We start from the raw sequence: 20,000 nt of genomic DNA on the forward strand, positions 1-20,000 counted from the left end.
CTCCTCTCTCTCTCTCTCCTCTCTCTCTCTCTCTCTCTCTCTCTCCTCTCTCTCTCTCTCTCTCCTCCTTTTTTTTTTTTTTTTTTTTTTTTGAGGGGTCGGTCGGTCAAATTTTGCTTGTTCTCTTTCCGGTTTCGTGTCATCGCGTGTTTAGGCCTAAATGCAATCTGGGGAAAAAAAAAGAAGAAAAAAAAAATGTATGTGAAAGAGAAACAAAAGAAGAGGCGCTTTTGGAATTGATTTTGAGGAGAGAGGGAAAAGGATAGGGGGAGGGAGAGGGAGGGGGGGAAGGACAGGAGAAGGTGAGGGAAAGTGAAGGAGAGAGGTAGATGGTGAGGGAAAGGGAGAGGGAAAGGGAGATAGATAGGGAGAGGGAAGGAGAGAGGTAGAAGCTGAAGGAGAGAGAGGGAATGATAGGGAGAGGGAGAGAGAGAAAAAAATGCAAATAACCCTAGTGTTTTTTAATTACCCGCACTCCTTACAACAGACAAATAAATTAGTAAATATGATAAATATATAAAACTGAGAAGAAAACAAACAAACAAGAAGTACTCGAAAAAGAGAAAAGAAAATAACGAAAAGAAAAGAAAGAAGGGAGAGAAAAAAGAAACGAAAGAAAGAGAGAGAGAGGGGAAAAAAAAAAAAAAAAAAAAACTCAGGAAGGAAACCGCAGGTCAAACACCAACACGAGGCTTTTCATAGAGGAATATTAAACGAATCGGAACTGGAGGAAAATAAAAATGCAAATGATGTTATTTCACTAGGAGGAAGAGAAGGGGAGGGAGAGGGAGAGGGATGGGGGAGGGAGAGAGGAAGAAGGGGAGGGGAAGGGAAGGGGTAGGGGAGAGAGACGAAGAGGAGGACGGAAAAGGGGAGAGGGAGGAAGAAGGAGAGAGAGAGATAGAACGAGAGAGAGAGAGATAGAAAGAGAGAGAGAGAGAGGAGGAAAAAGGAAGGAAACAGTGGCCAAAAGTGAGGGGAAAAAAGAGTGATGCTGAGGGGAGAGGACACGTGCGGCCGAGGGAGCGGGGAGGGGAAGGAGGGGAGGAGAGGTAGGGAGGGAAAGGGAGAAGGATAAGGGAGCGGTAAAGAGCGGATAAATTTCAAGAAAAGGGGGGGAAGGAAGAGGAGGAGATCCATGAACGAGGGGAAAGGGGAAGGGGAAGGGGGTCGAGAGGGTTTCATGAAAGGGGGGGGGCGAGGGAAAGGGAAGGGGAGGATCTGATGGGTTTCTTAAGAGGAGAAGGATAGAAGGAAACCATCTTCTCCCCTTTTATTACAAATTTTGAATCGCATCTAAGAGAGAGCAGTAAACAAAGTGGTTTTACGATTTCTTTCTCCGTTGAGGATATAGTGGTAGGGAGATCTTAGATGCTCAGGGTGGGTTTCAAAGAGGTTTCAAAGGGCAAAGGGCATCTGGCAGAGAGGTTTCAAAGGCTAAGGGTAGGTTTCAGAGAGGTTTCAAAGGGAAACGGGGCATTTGACAGGGACTTTTTCAAAGACAAAGGGCATCTGACAAGGAGGACTAATAGCCAAGCGACAAGCGTCATGACCCCCCCCCCCCAAAAAAAAAAAAAAAAAAAAAAAAAAAAAACAACAACCAAAAAAAAGAAATAGATGAAATAATAATGATGATGATGATAAATTAATAAATAAATGCATAAAAGATCGCCGCCATCTTGCCTCGGAGGTCACGTCAATCTGACCTGCGCGCGAAACCCACTTTAGAAGAGCGTCTCCGAGGCCATTTCTGAGGCCATGTCGCAGGCCATCTCGGAGGCCATTTCAGCATGTAATAAGAAGGGCCTCGGAGGCCCGCGTTAGCATACGAGAGAGGGGGAGGGAGGGAGGGAGGGAAGGAGGGAGGGAGGGAAGGAGGAGGGGGGAGGGAAGGAGGGGGAGAGAGAAGGAGGGGGAGAGAGAGAGAGAGAGAGAGAGAGAGAGAGAGAGAGAGAGAGAGAGAGAGAGAGAGAGAGAGAGAGAGAGAGAGAGAAGAGAGAAAGAGAGAGAGAGAGAAGGAAGGAAGGAGTGAGAGAGAAAGAGAGAGCGACAGAGACAGAGAGACAGGGAGTGAGGGAGGGAGGGAGAGAGAGAGGGCAACAGAGAGAGGGAGGAAGGGAGAGACCGGGTACGCTTGTTTGCAGAGGACTCGTAAAAGGTAGCGAGCGAAGCAGGCGGAGCGAGTCACGGAGGGGCGGTTCTCGGGGTAAGGGATGGGGGGTGGAGGGCGGGGGGGGGGGTATTCTTGTAGGCCCTCAGACTATCGAGTAGACAGAGGGCCTCCCGGATGGTGGCAGACAGGCAGACAGACAGAAGACTTCTTTGTTATAGACAGCCAGATAGGCAGAGAGAGAGAGAGAGAGGACATCTTTGATGTAGACAGACAGACAGACATAAAAAAAGACAGACAGACTGCCCGGACCCCCCTTCGAGCACTTCTCCCGGATGCGGAGCGCGAGCGCATCTTGCCCTTCCCGCGGACACGTATTAGCATAACCGTTTCGATCACGGCCGTGTTGACCCAGCAGCCCCCCCCCCCCTCCCCCCCCCGCCACTGCCTCCCTCTGCCGCCCTTCACTCTGACTCTTCTATGCCATTCTGTGTCGTCTTCTGTCTGCCTATGCCTTTTTGTGCCAATTTTCTGACTCCTTGTGCCATCTTATGCCATTTTTTTACTCCCTGTGTCATCCTATGCCATTTTTAGGCTCTGTGCCCATTTTCTGACTCCTCGTGCCATCTTATGCCATTTTTTTTTACTCCTTGTGTCATCCTATACCATCCTCTGGCTCTGTGCCATCCTATGCCATCCTCTGCCACCCTATGCCCCCCCTCCCCCCCTGCGCTGGTTCTCGTGCCTCGCCTGACCTTCCCTGCCCCACCGCTCGGACCTTTAAAGAGGCGAAGATAAGGTCACAGGGCGTCGCTGATTCAGGTCGTGGTCTGGCGTGTTCGTTCAGCCATTACTGTGTTGTTGTTATCACTGTTATCATTATCATTGTTGTTATTATGTTGTTGTGACTATTGTTATTATTGTTATTATTATCTTATGACTGCTATTGTCATTATTGTTATTATTATTGTTGTTGTTATTATTGTTATTATCATTATTATTATTATCATTATTATCATTATTATTATTATTACTATTATTATTATTATTATTATCATTATACGTTGCTCTTCCTCTGATCTCTACCCCGTCCCCAGCCTGCCTTAGCCCCCCCCCCCCCCTGCGTGACCTACTCATCCTCACCTTCTCCTCCCTTCTCCCTCCCTTCCTCTTTCTCCCTTGTCTCACTCGTCGAGATTCCGTTCTCTTTCTCTCTCTCGTCTTCTTCTTATCCTCGCCCTCTTCTCCTCTCCTATCCCTCCATTCCCCCACCTTCCCCTCCCTCCCTCTTTTGACCCACTCTCCCTCGTGTCAAGTACTGTTCTCTCTTTTTCTCTCCCTTCCTCCCTCTCTCCATCTCCCCTCCCTCCCTCTCCCTCCACCCTCCCTCCCTCCATCTCCCCTCCTTCTTTCCTTCCTCTACCCTCCCTCCCTCAATCTCTCCTCCCACCCTCCCTCTCCTCTCCTCTCCTCTCCTCTCCTCTCCTCTCCTCACCCCTCCCCTCCTTCCCTTCACCCTCTTTCTCACCCTCCCACCCTCTCCCTCTTCCTCTCCCTTCACCCTCTTTCTCACCTTCCCTCTCCTCTCCTCCCTCTCCACTCCTCACTCCTCCCCTCCTTCCCTTCACCCTCTTTCTCACCTTCCCTCTCCTCTCCTCTCCTCTCCTCACCTCTCCTCTCCTCACTCCTCCTCTCCTTCCCTTCACCCTCTTTCTCACCTTCCCTCTCCTCTCCTCTCCTCTCCTCACTCCACCCCTCCTTCCCTCCTTCCCTTCACCCTCTTTCTCCCCTTCCCTCCCTCTCCCTCTCCCTCTCCCTCTTTCCCCCTCGCGTGTGAGTCGCAGGTGTCAGCCACCAAGCCCCACGTCAAGACGCATCCAACAGGTTTCATTTCGGTGCGCGGCGCGTGGCTGGCCCGTAGCCCTGATTGTCCGTGATTGCCGACGGGGCTGGGAGGGGGGTGGGGTGGGGTGAGGATGTCCTGGGAGCCGGGGGGGGCGGGTATGGGAGGGGAGTGGGTAAGTGTGTGGGGGTATGGTTGGATGGTTATTATTATTATTGTTGTTGTTATCATGATCATTCTTAATAGTATCATAACTTTTCATTATCGTAACAAAATAGTCCGTGGTGACCACCCATTCCTTGCAAATTGCACTCTGCAGAAGGCTGCAAGCGACACCTCTGCCCACGATATGTCAGAAATTTATGGGCATGATAAGTCGGCGCCATGCTTAGGGCGAAATTTACAGGCCGTAAAATTAAGAGCGGTTTCGTTCTTAAAATCCGCCAGATTGGTTGAACTTGAGGCTTGTTGGTGTTATTTTTTGTTTTAATTTTTGTTAAATAGTTTTTTATTTATTGTTTTTTCTGAGTTTTTTTTTTTTTGTTCTTTTGTGTTTTATCTATTCCCTTTTCTTTTTTTCCCTGCTGTTTCTCCCATTTTTTTCTTCTTCTTCCCTTCCTCCTTCCTTCCCACATATTTTCTACTCTTCCTGCTCCTAATCTTCCTGTCTGTCCTTCTTTCTCTTCTTTTTATCTCTCTCTCTTTTTATTTTCTTCCTTTTTTTTTACCTCTCTCAACAAAAAAGCAAATCCCGTCGACCGCTGAGACGAGGCGTCCCTAATTTTCACGTCTTGTGTCTGGAGGCTCTCTTTGGACCTGCTGTGCGGCTCTGCGGCTCTATGGCTCTGCGGCTGAGGGATAGAGGGGGCGGGGGGGGTAGGGAGGGACAGAGGGAGGGAGGGAGCGAGGGAGGGGTGGTAGAAAAATCTAAGGGAGGGAGGGAGGGAGCGAGGGAGGGATGGTAGAAAAATCTAAGGGAGGGAGGGAGGGAGCGAGGGAGGGATGGTAGAAAAATCTAAGGGAGGGAGGGAGGGAGTTGGGTATAAAATCCGTCATCAGTAAATCAATCCACTAGCCCCTTTAGAAAAAAGGGAAAATATAATAAGAAATAAAAACATATTTTCAAAAAAAAAAAAAATGGTTAAATCTAAAACAAAAAAAAACAAAACAATAAAACAAAAATTTAAAAATCCGACACGTTCTGCACGCGTAACCTCTCCCTCCCCGTGTCTGGAGGTGACTGACGGTACTGGCCGGCCGGGGCACCGATACCCGCGCATTAGGAATGTCATTGGCGGAGATCCTGAGGGAGAGGGAGAAGGGAGGGAGAGGGAGGGAGAGGGAGAAGTTGGGGGAGGGAAGGAAAGGGAGGGAGAAGCAAGGGATAGATGGAAAGGAAAGAGAAAGGGAGGGACAGGAAAGGAGAAAGAGAGGAAGGAGAAGAGGGAGAGGAAGAGAGAGAGAGAGAGGGAGGGAGGGAAGGAAGGAAAGGAAGGAGGGAGAAGAGGAGAAGGAAGGAGAGGGAGAAAATGGAAGGAGGAAGAGAGAAGCAGAAGGAAGGAAAGGAGATAGAGAGAGAAGGAAAAAGAGAGGGGAGTGAGAAAGAGACAGAGAAACATTACAAAATATCACCATCATCACCTGTTTGCAATTGAGCGGTGATTGCACAGGTGTCGGCGAGGTAGTTACCCCGACGGCAGAGGCGGCAAGGCGGTCATGCACTGAGATAGAGCCCGGGTTACCATGACCTCTTGACTGTCATGAGGAAAAGTGGCGTTTTTGAAAGCGGTGCGAAGTCGGGGATTTCGTTCTAATTGTCTTCTGCTTCGTGTCTGCTGTTTTCTGTCTCTTTCTCCTCTTTGAACTTTTGTTTTACTTTTTCCTCTTCCTCTTCTTCCTCTTCCACGTCTTCCTCCACCTCCTTTTCCTCTTTCACCTCCTTCTCCTTCTCCTTTTCAACCTCCCCCTCCTCTCTCTCCTCTTCCTCTTCCTCCTCCTCCTTCCTCCTCCTCTTCCTCCTCTTCCACCTCCTTCTCTTCCTCTATCTCCTCTTCCACCTCCTTTTCTTCCTCTTTCTCCTCTTCCACCTCCTTCTCTTCCTCTTTCTCCTCTTCCACCTCCTTCTCTTCCTCCTCCCCCCCCCCCCTCCTCCAATCCAAAACAGCAAAATAGTTACACTTTAAAATACCCGAAATTAGGACCAAGTATCATGTTTCCGAGAGCAGAAAATGATACATATTTGGGGGGGGAGGGGGTCGATGGGCGAGGGAGGGGGGAGGGGGGGCTATTGTCACTGAGTGAGGCCAATTCCTCTAATTCTAAATTCAAAAAGACGCAGCTATTGGTTACGTCGAATTTGATCAATCGTTGCAGCTGTTTTGTCAAAGGAAAAAAAATATTTAGAAAGCATTGCACATTTCGTAAGAGAGGTAATTCGTAATGCAGGTAATGAAAAAAAAGAAGAAGAAGAAAAATACGTGATGGATAATTAGTATTTTCTGTGTTTCTCTTTGTGACTGAAAGGGAAAGAAATGAAAATAAATGGGGAGGGGGGGGGGGAGGAGGGAGGAGGGAAGAAAATGCCATTGAACGAGAGAGAGCGGGAGGTGAAATCTCTCCTCCCCCCTCCCCCCCCCACCCCTCTCCTCCCCCTCCACTCCTCCCTCCCTCCCTTTCCCCACTTCCCCTCCCTCCTCCCTCCCCCTGCCTTCTTTGGCCCCCACTCCCCCTTCTCCTGCGAAAAACAGATTGTGCCAATTACAGTTCAAAACACAAATTGCAGATCTCAGTTTGCAAGACAATGCCCCCGCCCCCTCCATCCCCTCCACCCCCCCCTCTTCTTCCTCCCTCTCCCTTCTTCCCTCCTCCCTCCTCCCTCCTTCCTCCTACCATTCCCCTCTCACTATTCCTCTTTCCTCCTCTCCTCCCTCCCTCCCCCCCCTACTTGACATCCATTGCACTGCAACATTGCAAATTCGAGGTGTTCAGGTGACTCTCTCTCAGGTGATTTGGGGCAATGTGGCAGGTGAAGTCACCCTCTTGATGTTCTGATGTCGATGAGGGTGTTCATGATAATGTGAACACGCACACGCACACGTACACACACTCACTCATACTCACACATTCATTCACTCACTCACACACACACACACACACACGCACGCACGTACATACACATTTACACATATATTGCACGCACACAATTCTCCTTAAGTGTTGCAACATTGCACCATAACCACGTCTTGCATTCAGTCAACAAAATCAAAACGGAGACTGCCAGGGAAATGACAAGGGACAGTCTGTATTTACATATTTTCCCCTTTTTGAATTTTCCCCAATTTTCAGATTTTGAATTATATATATATATTTTTTTTTCCTACTTTTTCTTTTGCATAATAATCTGGTTTTGCCATATTTTCGTTTTTCTTAATTTTCATTTTTTCCCCTCTTGTGTTCGTTTTCCTATCTTCCGTTTTTTCCCCATTTTTTTATATATAAAGTTTTTTCCCCCATTAAAGATATGTAAATTTTACCTATTCACATTTTTTTACCCATTTCCATATTCTCCTCTCCCCCCCTTTTTTCCCTTTCCTTTTCCCATATCTTCTCCCACTTTTTTTTAAAGTCATTATCGCTCCCCTCTCATTTTTCTTCATTTCTTACGATTGCACAACAAATCAATCTATTTTTTTTTTTATCACGTCTTCCCATCCTTGTTCGGAAAGTCGTAAAGTACGTGAGGCGGAGGGGGAGAAGAAGGGGGGGATAGGAGGGGAGAGGGGAGGGAGAAGGGGAGAGGAGTGGAGAGAGGGGGAGGAGGGGGAAGAGGCAGGGAGGGGAAGAGAAGGTAAAGGTGGGAGGGGAAGGAAGGGAGAAAGAGGAAGAGAGAGAGGGAGAGGGAGAGGGAGGAGAAGGGAAAGGGGATGGGGCGAGAGAAAAGGAGCTGGGGAAGGGGAGAAGAAAGGAATTGGGGGAGAATGGAACAGGGAGAAAGTGACAGATAGAGAGAGAAAAAAAAAAAGAAACGAGAGAGAGAAACGAGGAAATCGAGATGAAGAGGGGAAGAGGACGAGAAACCGCGGGATGTTTTCTAGCGCACGCCCGCCGCCGCCGCCGCCGCCGCCGCCGCCCACCCGCGAGGCTTGAAGGCGTCGCAGAGGGTGAACCCCTCCGCCTTACCCCCCCACCCCCCCGCTGGCCCGTGGGCGTCGGGAATGGGTAGTCTTGTCTCGGGCGTCTGTGGGCGTTTTCTAAAAGGGATCTCCAGAGGGCTGAGGAAGGCGCTGTAGATGCACCGCTTTAGAGGGAGAGTCTTAATATGGGGGGTCTCTCGCGCTGATCTTTCTCTGGCGTGGCTGGCTGTTCTTTCTTTTTTCCTCTCTCTCTTTCTCTTCTTCTTCTTCTTCTTCTCTCTCTCTCTCTCTCTCATTCTCTTCTTCTTCTTCTTTTCTCTCTCTCTCTCATTCTCTTCTTCTTCTTCTTTTCTCTCTCTCTCTCATTCTCCTCTTCTTCTTCTTCTCTCTCCCTCTCTCTCCCTCTCTCTCTCCCCTCTTTGGCTATGACTTCGCCGAATTCCAGGTCATAGCCACGCTCTTCGCCCACAGATCGGAACGAAGATAGGCCGGAAAAGGGCGTTGAATTGGTGCAAGGGTTAACGCACGCTTTCGGACACGGGAGGCCTTGTCGGGGAAATAATTGGCTCGGGCTTCGCCTTCGTTTAGATTTTTTTTTCTCTCTCTCTCTTCGTTGTTGTTCGTTCTTTGTATTTCTGTTTCTTAGTCCTTATCCGATTCTTATTCTCTTTCTCTCTCCCTTCCTCCTCTCTTCTCTCCCGTCTTCCTTCCCTCCCTCCCTATTTCCTTCCTCTATCTCGTTTGTTAACCCCATCTTTCCTCAACTCCTCCTCCTCCTCCTCCTCCCTCCTCCTCCTCCTCCTCCTCCCTCCTCCTCCTCCTCCTCCTCCTCCTCCACCTCCTTCTCCTCCTCCTCCTCCTCCTCCTCCTCCTCCTCCTCCTTCTCCTCCTGCTCCTCCTCTCTCAACCCTTTTTTTCTGTCTCCCGCCCCTGTCTCGCGGGCGTGGGCGTGAATCACGAGCAGGTATGGGCGGAGTGTGTCGTCATCCTTCGCTAATTGGGGCAGGTAATATTATATTTGTCTTCGGGAATAAAGATGGTAATTTATGCGACAGAAATAAGGTCGATGGTAACAAAATGACTAAGGTTATGAAAACAGAGAATTAAAAAAATAGAATTGGAAAAAAAAACATATATATATATATATGTGTGTGTGTGTGTGTGTGTGTGTGTGTGCGTGTGTGTGTGTGTGTATGTGTGTGTGTGTGTGTGTGTGTGTGTGTGTGTGAACGAAATCAATGAAAAATGAATATTGAAATAAAGACTCTTACAGTAATTGCAAATCAACAAACTTACAATCATGAATTTTGACCTTTTTGAAATGTCGGTCTCACTTCGATTCCCAACCGCCATCACCGAAAAAAAAGACAAAAACAAACGAAAACAATAACAAGAAAGGAGATACTTAATCACTCATCACAAATGGAGGGGAAAAAAAAGGCTGCCACGGGGACTAATTACTGTCTAATTCCCACCCAATTAGTCCCGCCGACTCGTTCCGCCGACCGCCGCCAGAGCGAGGAGTTGGGAACCCGACTCGATCTGTCTTATATATCTCCAAATCGGACTCATTAGGCTGGCAACGCTAGGCCTAACACTCGAAAACAAAACAAAAAATATTTGACCTCAGAGTGGATAGAACGGATAGAAGAATTGTTGTTGTTGTTGTTGATAAAATTGGTGTTTTTTTTAATTTCTTGTTTGGTTGGTTTTGTCGTTTGTATTTGTTCATTGGTTTATTTACTTTTTTGTTTGTTCGTCTGCTTTTGTTATTTATATTTCTCCTTTTTTTTATTTTCCTTTCTTTCCCACACCTGCTCCCTTTTCCTCTTCGGATTTTCTTTGGAAGAAAACAAACCCTTTCAGCTTCGTCATTTAACTAGTCTTCTACAGGGAGATACGGCTCTTCGTTAAAGATATTAAGAAGAAAATTAAAAGAAGATAACTTTTTGTGGAATCTCCTGATTATAATTGCTCGTCCCCGATTCTCTTCACCTCTTGCTTTTTCTCTTTCTCTCTTTGTCCTATTGTTTCTTCCTCTTCTTCTTCCGCTTCCTCCTTTTTTTCATCTTCCTCTTCTTCTTATTCTTCCTCTTCTTATTATTCTTATTCTCGTTTTCATTTTCTTCTTCTTTTTTTCTCATTTTACATTTATGATATTGGCAACTACGAGAGAGAGTACGAGAAAGAAGAAAAGAGAGACAGAGGAAGAGGAAGAAAGAAAGAGAAATAGAATAATAGAGAGAGAGAGAGAGAGAGAGAGAGAGAGAGAGAGAGAGAGAGAGAGAGAGAGAGAGAGAGAGAGAGAGAGAGAGAGAGAGAGAGAGAGAGAGAGAGAGAGAGAGAGAGAGAGAGAGAGAGAGAGAGAGATAGAGAGAGAGAGAGAGAGAGAGGAGAGAGAGAGAGATAAATAGAATAAGAGAGAAAGAGAGAGAGAAATAGATAGAGACAGAGACAGAGAAGAAGAGATAGAGAAATAGAATAAGGGAGAGAGAGACAGAGACAGAGACAGAGAAAGAGAGAGAGAGAGAGAGAAATAGATAGAGACAGAGACATAGAAAGAGAGATAGAGAATGGAATGAGAGAGAGAGAGAGAGGGAGAGAGCAAGTCCGAATATCACTTTGTCCGTAATTACAACAGGCAGCGTAGTTTCTGTGGTCGTTTAATCACGAAAGCCTAATGACTCCAACCCCTAACATTAAAGAAAACGTAATGACAGTATAATGGCCACACACGAGGGGAAACTCATCCAAAAGTCTTTAAAAAAAAAAAAAGTTACGAAAGCCAACTGTTTGGAAAGAAGGGGAGGAGAGAGAGAAGAAGAAAAAAAAAGAGAGAGAGAAAGAGGAAATATAGTTCTTTTGTTTTGTATGTGTGTTAAAAGAAAGAGGGGGGGAAAAAAGGAGAAAAAAAAATATTTGTATGTAGCCAAAGGAATCTCTCCAGAAGATGTATCAGCGTTTTAATTTGAGGAGAGAGAGAGAGAGAGAGAGAGGAGAGGAGGAGGAGGAGGAGGAGGAGGGGAGGGGAGGGGGGGGAGGAAGAGGCTATTTATCCACGGAAGTGAGGAGAAGGAGGGGGAGGAAAAAGACTATCCCTCAAAGAAAAAAGGAGGAGAGAAAGAAGAGGGAGAAAAAATCCCGAGGATCATACATCAGTTCGAAAAAAAGGCTGAAGGAAGAAAGGAAGGAAGGAGGGGGTAAGGTGGGGCTATCCTCCCTCCCTTCCTCCTTCGCTCTCTCCCCTTCCCCTTCCCTTCCCTCCTTCCCTCTCACTCCCCTTCCCCTTCCCTTCCCTCCCTCTCTCTCCCCTTCCCTTCCCTCCTTCCCTCCCTCCCTCCCTTCCCTCCTTCCCTCTCACTCCCCTTCCCCTTCCCTTCCCTTCCCTTCCCCTCCCTCCCTCCCTCCCTCCCTCCCTCCTCCCTCCCTCCCTCCCTCCCTCTCTCTCCCCTCCTCTTCCCTCCGCTTGCCAGCCCGTGTGGTTTGCTCTGAATATTCATGAGGAGTAAAATTACGCGCTACAATTTAGATATGAGCTCGTTTGTCTTAAGAGGAGTGTAGGAGGCTTCCCTCCATATTATAACGGGCAGTGAGGGGCTGGATCTATGGGGGGGAGGGGGGGAGGAGGGGCCGGGGGGGAAGAGAGAGAGGGCGGTAGAAGGGATCTTGGAGTTTTAAGGTTTGATTTTTTTTATCAATATTGTAGTAATGTTTTGATGATTACAAGTCTGTTTAGGTTTGATTTTCTTAATAATGTTTTATTTTCTGCGTTCATTCTTCTTTTCCTTTCCCTTTCTTCCCTTTCTTTCTTTCCCCTTCTCCTTCTCTTTCCTCTTTTGCTCATCGCGACTCCTCTTCTTATTCTTATTCTTCTTCTTTCTCTTCCTTTCTCTCCACCTTCTCTTCCCTAAAACTTCTCCCCCCTCCCCCTAACCTTCCCCCTCCTACCTTCCTCCCTTCCCCTCCCTACCTTCCTCCCTTCTCCCTCCTCCCTTCTCCCTCCTGCCAACCCTTCCCTTCCCTCCCATCTCCCTCCTTCCTTCCTTCCCTCCCCCCTCCCCCCCCCCCCCCCCCTCTCCTTCCCCTGATGAGATCGGTGTCACCAAGATATCCCGTGATTTTTTTTTATTTTTTTTATGATTTTTTTTTAAGGTTTCCGGAGGCTTGGCGTTGCGTTGGTCGGGTTTCCGCGCGCGTGATATAAATTGGCGCGGAATTCAAATGAGATCAGGAGTCGCCATTTACGAGAGGGGAGGGGGGGAGAGGAAGAGGGGAAAGGGGGGAGGACAGGAGAGTCGGATAGGAGATAACGGGAGGGGGGGGGGAGAAGGGGAAGGGAGGGGAGGAGGAAGAGGAGAAGAGGGAGAGACCGAGGGGAGAGGAGGGGAGGGAGAGGCGGAGGGGAAGGAGGGAGGGAAAGAAAGGAGGGTAAGGAAGGAGGGAGGGGGTGTGTCTTTAATGTGGGGGGGGGATATTTTGGGGGTTACGGTGCCGTGATTTGTTTTTTTCCGGGTTGTAAATTGAGATTTGTTGTTACTGTTATCATCATTGTTATTGTTATGATCATGAGCCTCATCATCATTAACTACGTCTTCGGTCGTCAGTGTCACCATCGGCGCAATCACCGTCATCATTCTTAATTGTGGGAATTAAGATTAATTTCTCTCTCTCGCTCTCTCTCTCTCTCATTTTTATCTTTCTCTCTCTCTCTCTCTCTCTCTCTCTCTCTCTCTCTCTCTCTCTCTCTCTCTCTCTCTCTCTCTCTCTCTCTCTCTCTCTCTCTCTCTCTCTCTCTCTCTCTTCCTTTCTGTCTTCAGAGAACCCCCAAATATAGAAAAAATGGAGAGAAAAGATCGCGAGCCAGAGAATAAGCGGTAAAAAATATCTTAACGGAAGAGCCAAAGCCATACAATAAGAAGAGAGGGAGAGAAAAGAGAGAAAAAGGAAAAGAAAAGAGAAAAAAAGAGAGAGAGCGCGCAAGCAGTCGACACAAAGGCCCAAGCAACGGTCTCTGCCAACAGGCGCCGCCACTCCATCTTCTTCTTGCAAATATTCATATTCCTCTTTTTTTGTCTTGTCTTTTTTTATCTTGACAGAAACATCCATCGCCATATCTCCTTATCTCCTTCGCCTCGCCCTTTCCCCTCCCCTCCCCTCCCCTGCCCTCCCCTCTCCCCTTCGCCCTCTCCTCGCGCTGACGAAGAGGAGCCATTTTAGGGAACAACGATTTCCCGCGCTTTTTGTTCATTAAAAAAAAAAAAAAAAGGGAAGGGAAGTAAATGGGAAATATTTGCAACAAAGTCGAATGGTTCAATTTGAAAAAAAAAAGGTAGATAGATTAAAAAAATAAGAAAAAAAAAGTAAGAATGAAAGAAAATGGGAAATATTTGCGCTAAATTTGAATGGATCGATTTGAAAAAACAAATTGATAGATAAACCTAAAGAAGAGAAAAACTTAAAGATAAAAATAGATAAAGAAAATAATTGAATTGCCTAAAAAAAAAAAAAAATAGGAGAAAGAAAGGAAGAATGGCTCCAGAAAAAAAAAATATATATGTACACATCTTTTTAAAGAAAACGCGACGTTCGTATTGCTTTGAAAGCCGACTGGTGAATGAACTGCTGTTGCATCTTGCTGGTTCTTCTCATACATGTTGCAGAGGACGAGTCGGAGGAGCTGCAGGGGCGAGCTTTCTTGCCGAGGTTAATCTTTACGAAATATTCTGCGCACGGCAATTAAGATGAATGATTTTTTTCTCTCTCTTTTTCTTTTTGGCGGGAAGGTACGGAGGTACGGGCGTATGTTTTTTTTGTTTTTTTTTATATAAGGTACGACGGTATCTTTTATTTTGTTCTGTTTATTCTTTTGTTTATTCATTTGATGTTTTTTTCAAGGAGGTATAAACCTATATATATATATATATATATATATATATATATATATATATATTTGTTTTTTGCGAGCGTAAGTATATTTTTGTTGATAAGGTGAGAATTTGTTTTTGTGGGAAGATGCGAGTGTCTTTCCTTTCTTCTTTTCTTTTTTCTTTCATTTTTTTTTCCTTTTTTTTTAAAGTCACGACCGTTTTTTTTTTATAAGAAGGTATGAGTCTTTCTGTGTGTAAGTGAATTACATTTTCCGAGAAAAGAAAAAGGGCATATTTAAATCTCTTTTGGTACGTGTCTCTTCCTTTATATAGAGATAGATAGATAGATAGATAGATAGATAGATAGATAGATAGATAGATAGAAAGATAGACATATAGATAGGTAGATAGATATATAGATAGATAGATAGATAAACTTATAGATAGATAGACATATCTATAGATAGATATAGACAGATAGCTAAATAGAGAGAGATTTTTGTTCTTAAAAATAGAACAGCAAAGAACACGCGAAATGACCCTTGTGTCCCGTCCCCCCCCCCCACACTCGGCCATTGTGGCTTCACGGCACGAAAAATTTCTCTTGTGTTTTTAACCTTCTGCTTTCTTTGTCCTCGCGAAAATAACTGACCATGTCCCGATTCAGGCGGTAACAATGCTAATCTCTCTCTCCGTCTCTCTCTCTCTCTCTCTTTCCGTTTCTTTCTTTTTCTCTCTCTCTGTCTGGTCTCTTTTTCTGTCTCTGTCTCTGTCTCTCTTTCTTCTTCTCTTTCTCTTCTTTTTTTCTCTTTCTCTTCTCTTTCTCTTTCTCTTCCTTTTCTCTCTTTTTCTCTTTCTCTCTCTCTCTCTTTCCCCTCCCCCCTTTCCCTACCCCCTCCCCCTTCCCCTTCCCCTCCCCTCCCCCTCCCCTTTCCTTTCCTCCCCTCCCCTTCCCCTTCCCCTCCCCTTCCCCTTCCCTCCCCCTTCCCCTCCCCTTCCCCTCCCCCGGCGCCGCCCTAGTGAGGCCTTCGCGCGGGTCCCTCCTCCTCGGCTCCCTCGCCAACTGCCGCCAGAGGTCGTCAGGAGAGAGAGAGAGTGCTGGGGGGGGGGGGGGGGGGATCTCGCGTCCTCTTGTCTCTTGTCTCATCGTCTCTTGTTTTGATTCTCTTGTTCTTTGATTGTTTTGTTGGTTTGTTTGTTTTCGTGTGCGTTGCTTGTTACGATTTTTTTAGTTCCTTGATTTTTTTGTTTTTACGTTTTGTTTTGTTTCTGATGTTGTTGTTTTCCTTGCCTCGTGTTTATTGCTTCTTCCTTCGTCCCTTCTCCCTCTATTCTTTCTTGTTGCATCCTCCTTGCTCCTCCATCCTTTGCCTTTTTCTCCACCGTCTCTTGTTTCTCCCTCTTCCTCGCCCCTTGATTATTGCCTCTCCCCCTTGTTTCCTCCCCCGTACCTTAATGTAATCATGTTCCTAATATATTTCATCCGACTTTCATTATTCTTTCGGTCCTCTTTTCTATTTTTTTTCTCTCTCTCTTTCTCCTTTAGATGCTCTTTCTTATTTATTTTTATTTTATTGTAATTATCATTATTTTTTTTTTACACCTTTTCTTTCATTTCCCTCGTTCGTATCCAAAAGCGGTCTCGTTGTTATATCTTCTTCTCTTCTGCTTTATTTTCTCTCCTTCCTCTTCTTCTAATTCCCCTCCTCTTATTCTTATTCTTCCTCCTCCTCTGTCCCTTCCTCCTCCTCTTCTTCTTTTACTTCTTACAAACTATCTTCTTATCTCCTTCCTCCTCCTCCTTCTCCTCTTCCTTTTCCTCTTCTTCTTACACCTCCTCGTCTTACACCCCTCTCCCCCCCCTTCCTCCTTTTGATTAATATCCGGAGGAGGAGGAGGGGGAGGAGAGGGAGGAGGAGGAGGAGGAGGAGGAGGAGGAGGAGGAGGAGGAGGAGGAGGAGGAGGAGGAGGAGGAGGAGGGGGGGAAGGGGGAGGAGGAGGCGAAGGGGGAGGAGGAGGCGAAGGGGGAGGAGGAGGGGGAGGGGGGAGGACAAACAGTTAATAGGAGCGACGGCAGAAGTCGGCGCGGCGATCATTGTCGGTCAGACGGGAGGAAGGAAGGAGGGAAGGGAGGGGAGAGGAGGGAGGGCATGGAGGGAAGTGGGGTAGGACGGGCGAGGAGGGGAGAGGGAGGGATGGGGAGGAGGGAAGAGGGGAGAGGATTGAGGGAGGGAGGGAAGGGGAGAGAGAGGAGAAGGAAAGGAGGGAATGGGGGGAGAGGGAAAGGAAGGGGAAGGGCAGAAGAGGAGGAGGGGTAGAGAAGGAGCAGGGAGAGAGAAGGAGAGAGGGGGGAAGGATGAGAAGGGAATTTCCGGTCCCAGCCTCGTCCCCTTGATGACTTGAGGAGCAGGAGGAGGAGTAGGAGGGGAGGGGAAGGGGGAGGAGGAGGGGGATGACCACAACTTGTCGCGTCTCTGTGAGGGTTTCCGACGACGCGACGACGAAAAAGTCTCCGCGCAGGAAACCCCTATTTGAGAACGTAATCGCAGAAGCCTTTTTAAGGAGAGCGTTTCTTGGCCTTTTTTTTTTGGGGGGGGGGGTAAGGGGTAGGGGGTAGGGTGGGGAAGACTCGTTGCTAATTTACTGTCTTCTCTTCTTACTCTCATTCTTCCTCTAACGTATTTCCTTTCCTCTTTCTCTTTTCATTTCCCCTTCTTTTCCCTCTCCCTTTCCCTCTCTCCCCTCCTCCCTTCTCCATCTCCTCTGTACAAACGAGTTTTTCTTTCTCTTTTGCTTCTTGTTGTCTTCGTTTTCAGTGCTTGTGTCAGTCGCTTTTCCAAGCAAACTAGGGCAGATGTGTGTTTGGAAATCTTAAAGTCCAGTATACATACCATATGTGTGTGTGTGTGTGTGTGTGTGTGTGTGTGTGTGTGTGTGTGTGTGTGTGTGTGTGTGTGTGTGTGTGTGTGTGTAGATATAGATAGATGTGTATATATAGAAATAAGTATTAATTTGAACCGACATTGTTTTCGATATAGGCATTACTTTCAGCCAGCATATATACAGAAAGCTGTAGACACTAATTCCAATCGACTCGAGAGCCGTCCCTCTAACTTACCCCCCCGTTCCTCCCACAGACGCATGCGGCCTGAGCGACCTGGCCCACATCGAAGGCCTGCAGGAGAAGTCCCAGTGCGCCCTCGAGGAATACTGCAGGACACAGTACCCGAACCAGCCCACCCGCTTCGGCAAGCTCCTCCTGCGGCTTCCTTCCCTGCGCACCGTCTCTTCGTCGGTGATCGAGCAGCTGTTCTTCGTGAGGCTGGTCGGCAAGACGCCCATCGAGACGCTTATCAGGTGAGGACTCTCGGACTTTCTTTCGTTTGGTTTCGTGTAATTAAAAAAGAAATCTGTGTGTATATTTGAGCTTTATTTAGATTATTTTATTTATTATTATTATTATTTTTTAATGTAATCGTCATTATCACTATTACAATTATTATTGTTATTGTAATTATTATTGTGAATACTGCTCTTATTATTGTTAACATAAAAGATTATCGCTGCCATTCTCCTTATCAGTATTAGTGTTATTCCCTTTGGTGCCTTTGTCGCCCCCTCTGACCGCCCTTCCGCCCGCAGGGACATGCTGCTCTCCGGATCGACCTTCAACTGGCCGTACATGGGCAGCATGTGACAGGCAGCTCTGGGCACGAATCCCACCCTTCCTCCGGGGACCGTGCCCACGTCGGCTGCTTCTCACGCCCTCACCTCCGCCGCCCACGCCCTCACGTCCGTCGCCCACGGCCAGACCTCGGCGCACGCCCACACGCCCGTCTCCTCCTTCCAGCTGCCCACCCTCGCCACGGCCTTCCGGTGATGAACCGCGGACGCCTCGCCGCCGCCGCCGCCCGCGCTCCCGCCCAAGCTCCACCGCGCCCCCCCCGCCCCCCCGCCCGCCCTCGCGCCCCTTCGCGCGCCTGCCCGCCCACACAACGACCGCAGAGGGCCTCGGAAGCCCCCTCGCCAGGCTAGGAGGCTGGCTGTCGCCGCTGGCCGCCCCGCGCGACGGCGGCGGCGGTGCGGCCAAGGACGGCGAGAGCGGCGCCGGCGGCGGCCCGTGGAGCGGCGGCGACAGACGGAGGGACGCCAGCGCCTCGCCGCTCGAGCCCCCGAGAGGCCTGAGGATCCTGTGAGCGAGGGGAGGAGCGGCCGGAGGCGCGGGGGAGCGGACACGCTGCGGCCCTTCGCTGCGGCGGAAGGAAGCCTCGACGGCCGGGAGCGCCCCCCCGCCCGCGGCCCTTGGCGGGTCGTGAGCGCCCCGCCGCGAGGAAAGACGCCCGGCGGAGTCCGCGGAGACGAAGACGGAGGCCCTCCGTTGCCTAAAAGACAACCAAGGAAGAAGTGAGACAAAGAAAAGAAAATCGAGATGCAAGCATGTATTTAGAAACACAGCAAAACAGGTGTTGTAACGGAAATGATCAAAAGAAAAGGAAAAGTGAAAAGGTCCGTGAGTGGTCAGCAGCAGAGGACAACCGACCCTCGTGGGTTCAGCGAATCCGTTGAGGAAAACTGTGCATAAACTACCATGTACGCGTTACCTGTTCTTGTATATGTGATAACCAGAGACCCAGGACTTGACCCCAACGCAAGCGACGTCTTTGGTTGAATCCATGTATATTTTGTACATAGTAAGAGATAAGGTTTTATACTCGGGTCGCGCTGGCTGGGTTGACCGCCACCTCACTTGTACAGGAAACCTGAGCGTTTGAGAAAAGTGCTCCCAGCGTCCCCTTTACTCTGCCCCCTTTCCCCTTTCCCCTTTCCCCTCCCCCTTTGTCCCCCTACGCTCTTAGAGGAGAAAGAAAGAAAATACAGATACAACTTTCTTCTTTTTTATATTTAAAAAAGTTATATCATTTTGTGAGAAGGACGAAAAGAAATGAAAAACTTTTGGAGAAGATGAAGAAATGTGAAGCGAATTTTGGCACTTCATTCGTTACCAAAAGGCCTCGTCCACGGGGGTTTGGCGCGAAGGGAGGCGCCCCATCGGCTGGACAGAGATCCGAGCCCATGTCCCGGTTACTCAGATTAAACTTAGATTTTGTGTCGTGTGCGCAAAGCTGAGGGTAATCTCAGATATTTTTTTTCGTACTGACAGTTGTCATAGCCCCTTCCCCCTATCCAGATCAGATTTTTTTTTCTATATTTTTTTTTTTTTTTCTCTTTTGGTATGCCGTGATCAATCATCGTGTTCACTTGCCAGAGATGTTGAGATGTTTCAGATCGGGTTTTTGTGATATGTCATGAAGCAATATGGAAATTGTATGAGTTGATTAGGTTTATAACAAGAAAAAAGGAGTGAAATGTATGTTCCATCTGTAGGCGCAGGTTACCACTCGGAAGCATCGCCGACGTTCACTCCATTCTGGCCCAGTGACCGCCTCTCCTGGCCTCCTTGCAGTCCAGCCCTCAAGAGGTCTCCTGTCACGGAGATCTTGCAAGCTGTGAGGTATTTCTGCAAGCCACTTTCTCTACTAGCAGGCGTCGGGAACGAAATCCAAGGAACGAGTAGCGGTCCGCTGACTAGTGGTTTGGATCCTGCTAGCCAGGGAGGGACCGCCGCTCGTGGCCTCACGGCTAGCCACTAGTAGAGACCTGCGAGCTGGTGCTGGTGGAGGCGCACCTCTGCCGCTCGGGTCTCAGCGGGCGGAGATCTACTAGCGGCCGGAGTTCCTGCGGCTAGTAGAGGAGCTCGGACCCACGGCCGCCCGGAAGGCCGCTCGACGAGAGCCTCAGCATGACGGAAAATCCCTTCAGGTCCGAAGTCCGGCTGACACCGCCGCCGCCGCCACTCGCCGACGCCCTCCCGAGTCGTTCGACGGAGCCACACGAGGGCAGCGAGCCTGCGGCGGCACCTGCACAGGCCAGGGGCGGCCCGCACGGCCACCTCAGCCGAGGCCCACGGCGGCTCCGCACCCCACACGTGTACTGAATGTTGTTTTGTTTGTAAAGTCTAGCAGCCTGGGAGGGATCGCCCGGCCGCT

General features: G+C 48.4%; 1 protein-coding gene across 1 annotated transcript in view; it reads left to right on the plus strand.

Annotated features, from left to right (window-relative positions):
- The first annotated feature begins 17,085 nt into the window (after positions 1-17,085).
- The window catches only part of LOC125048263 (psoriasis susceptibility 1 candidate gene 2 protein-like), a 3,242-nt gene continuing 327 nt past the window's right edge, over positions 17,086-20,000 (plus strand). The window contains exons 1-2 of the mRNA XM_047646875.1: positions 17,086-17,310; positions 17,596-20,000. The exon at positions 17,596-20,000 is cut by the window's right edge and continues 327 nt beyond it. Coding sequence (XP_047502831.1) covers positions 17,095-17,310; positions 17,596-17,988 — 609 coding nt within the window. The 5' untranslated portion in view covers positions 17,086-17,094 and the 3' untranslated portion in view covers positions 17,989-20,000. The remainder of the gene's footprint in view (positions 17,311-17,595) is intronic.

This window comes from Penaeus chinensis, chromosome 43 (genome assembly GCF_019202785.1).
Source record: "Penaeus chinensis breed Huanghai No. 1 chromosome 43, ASM1920278v2, whole genome shotgun sequence".
Classification (NCBI taxonomy): Eukaryota; Metazoa; Arthropoda; class Malacostraca; order Decapoda; family Penaeidae; genus Penaeus; species Penaeus chinensis.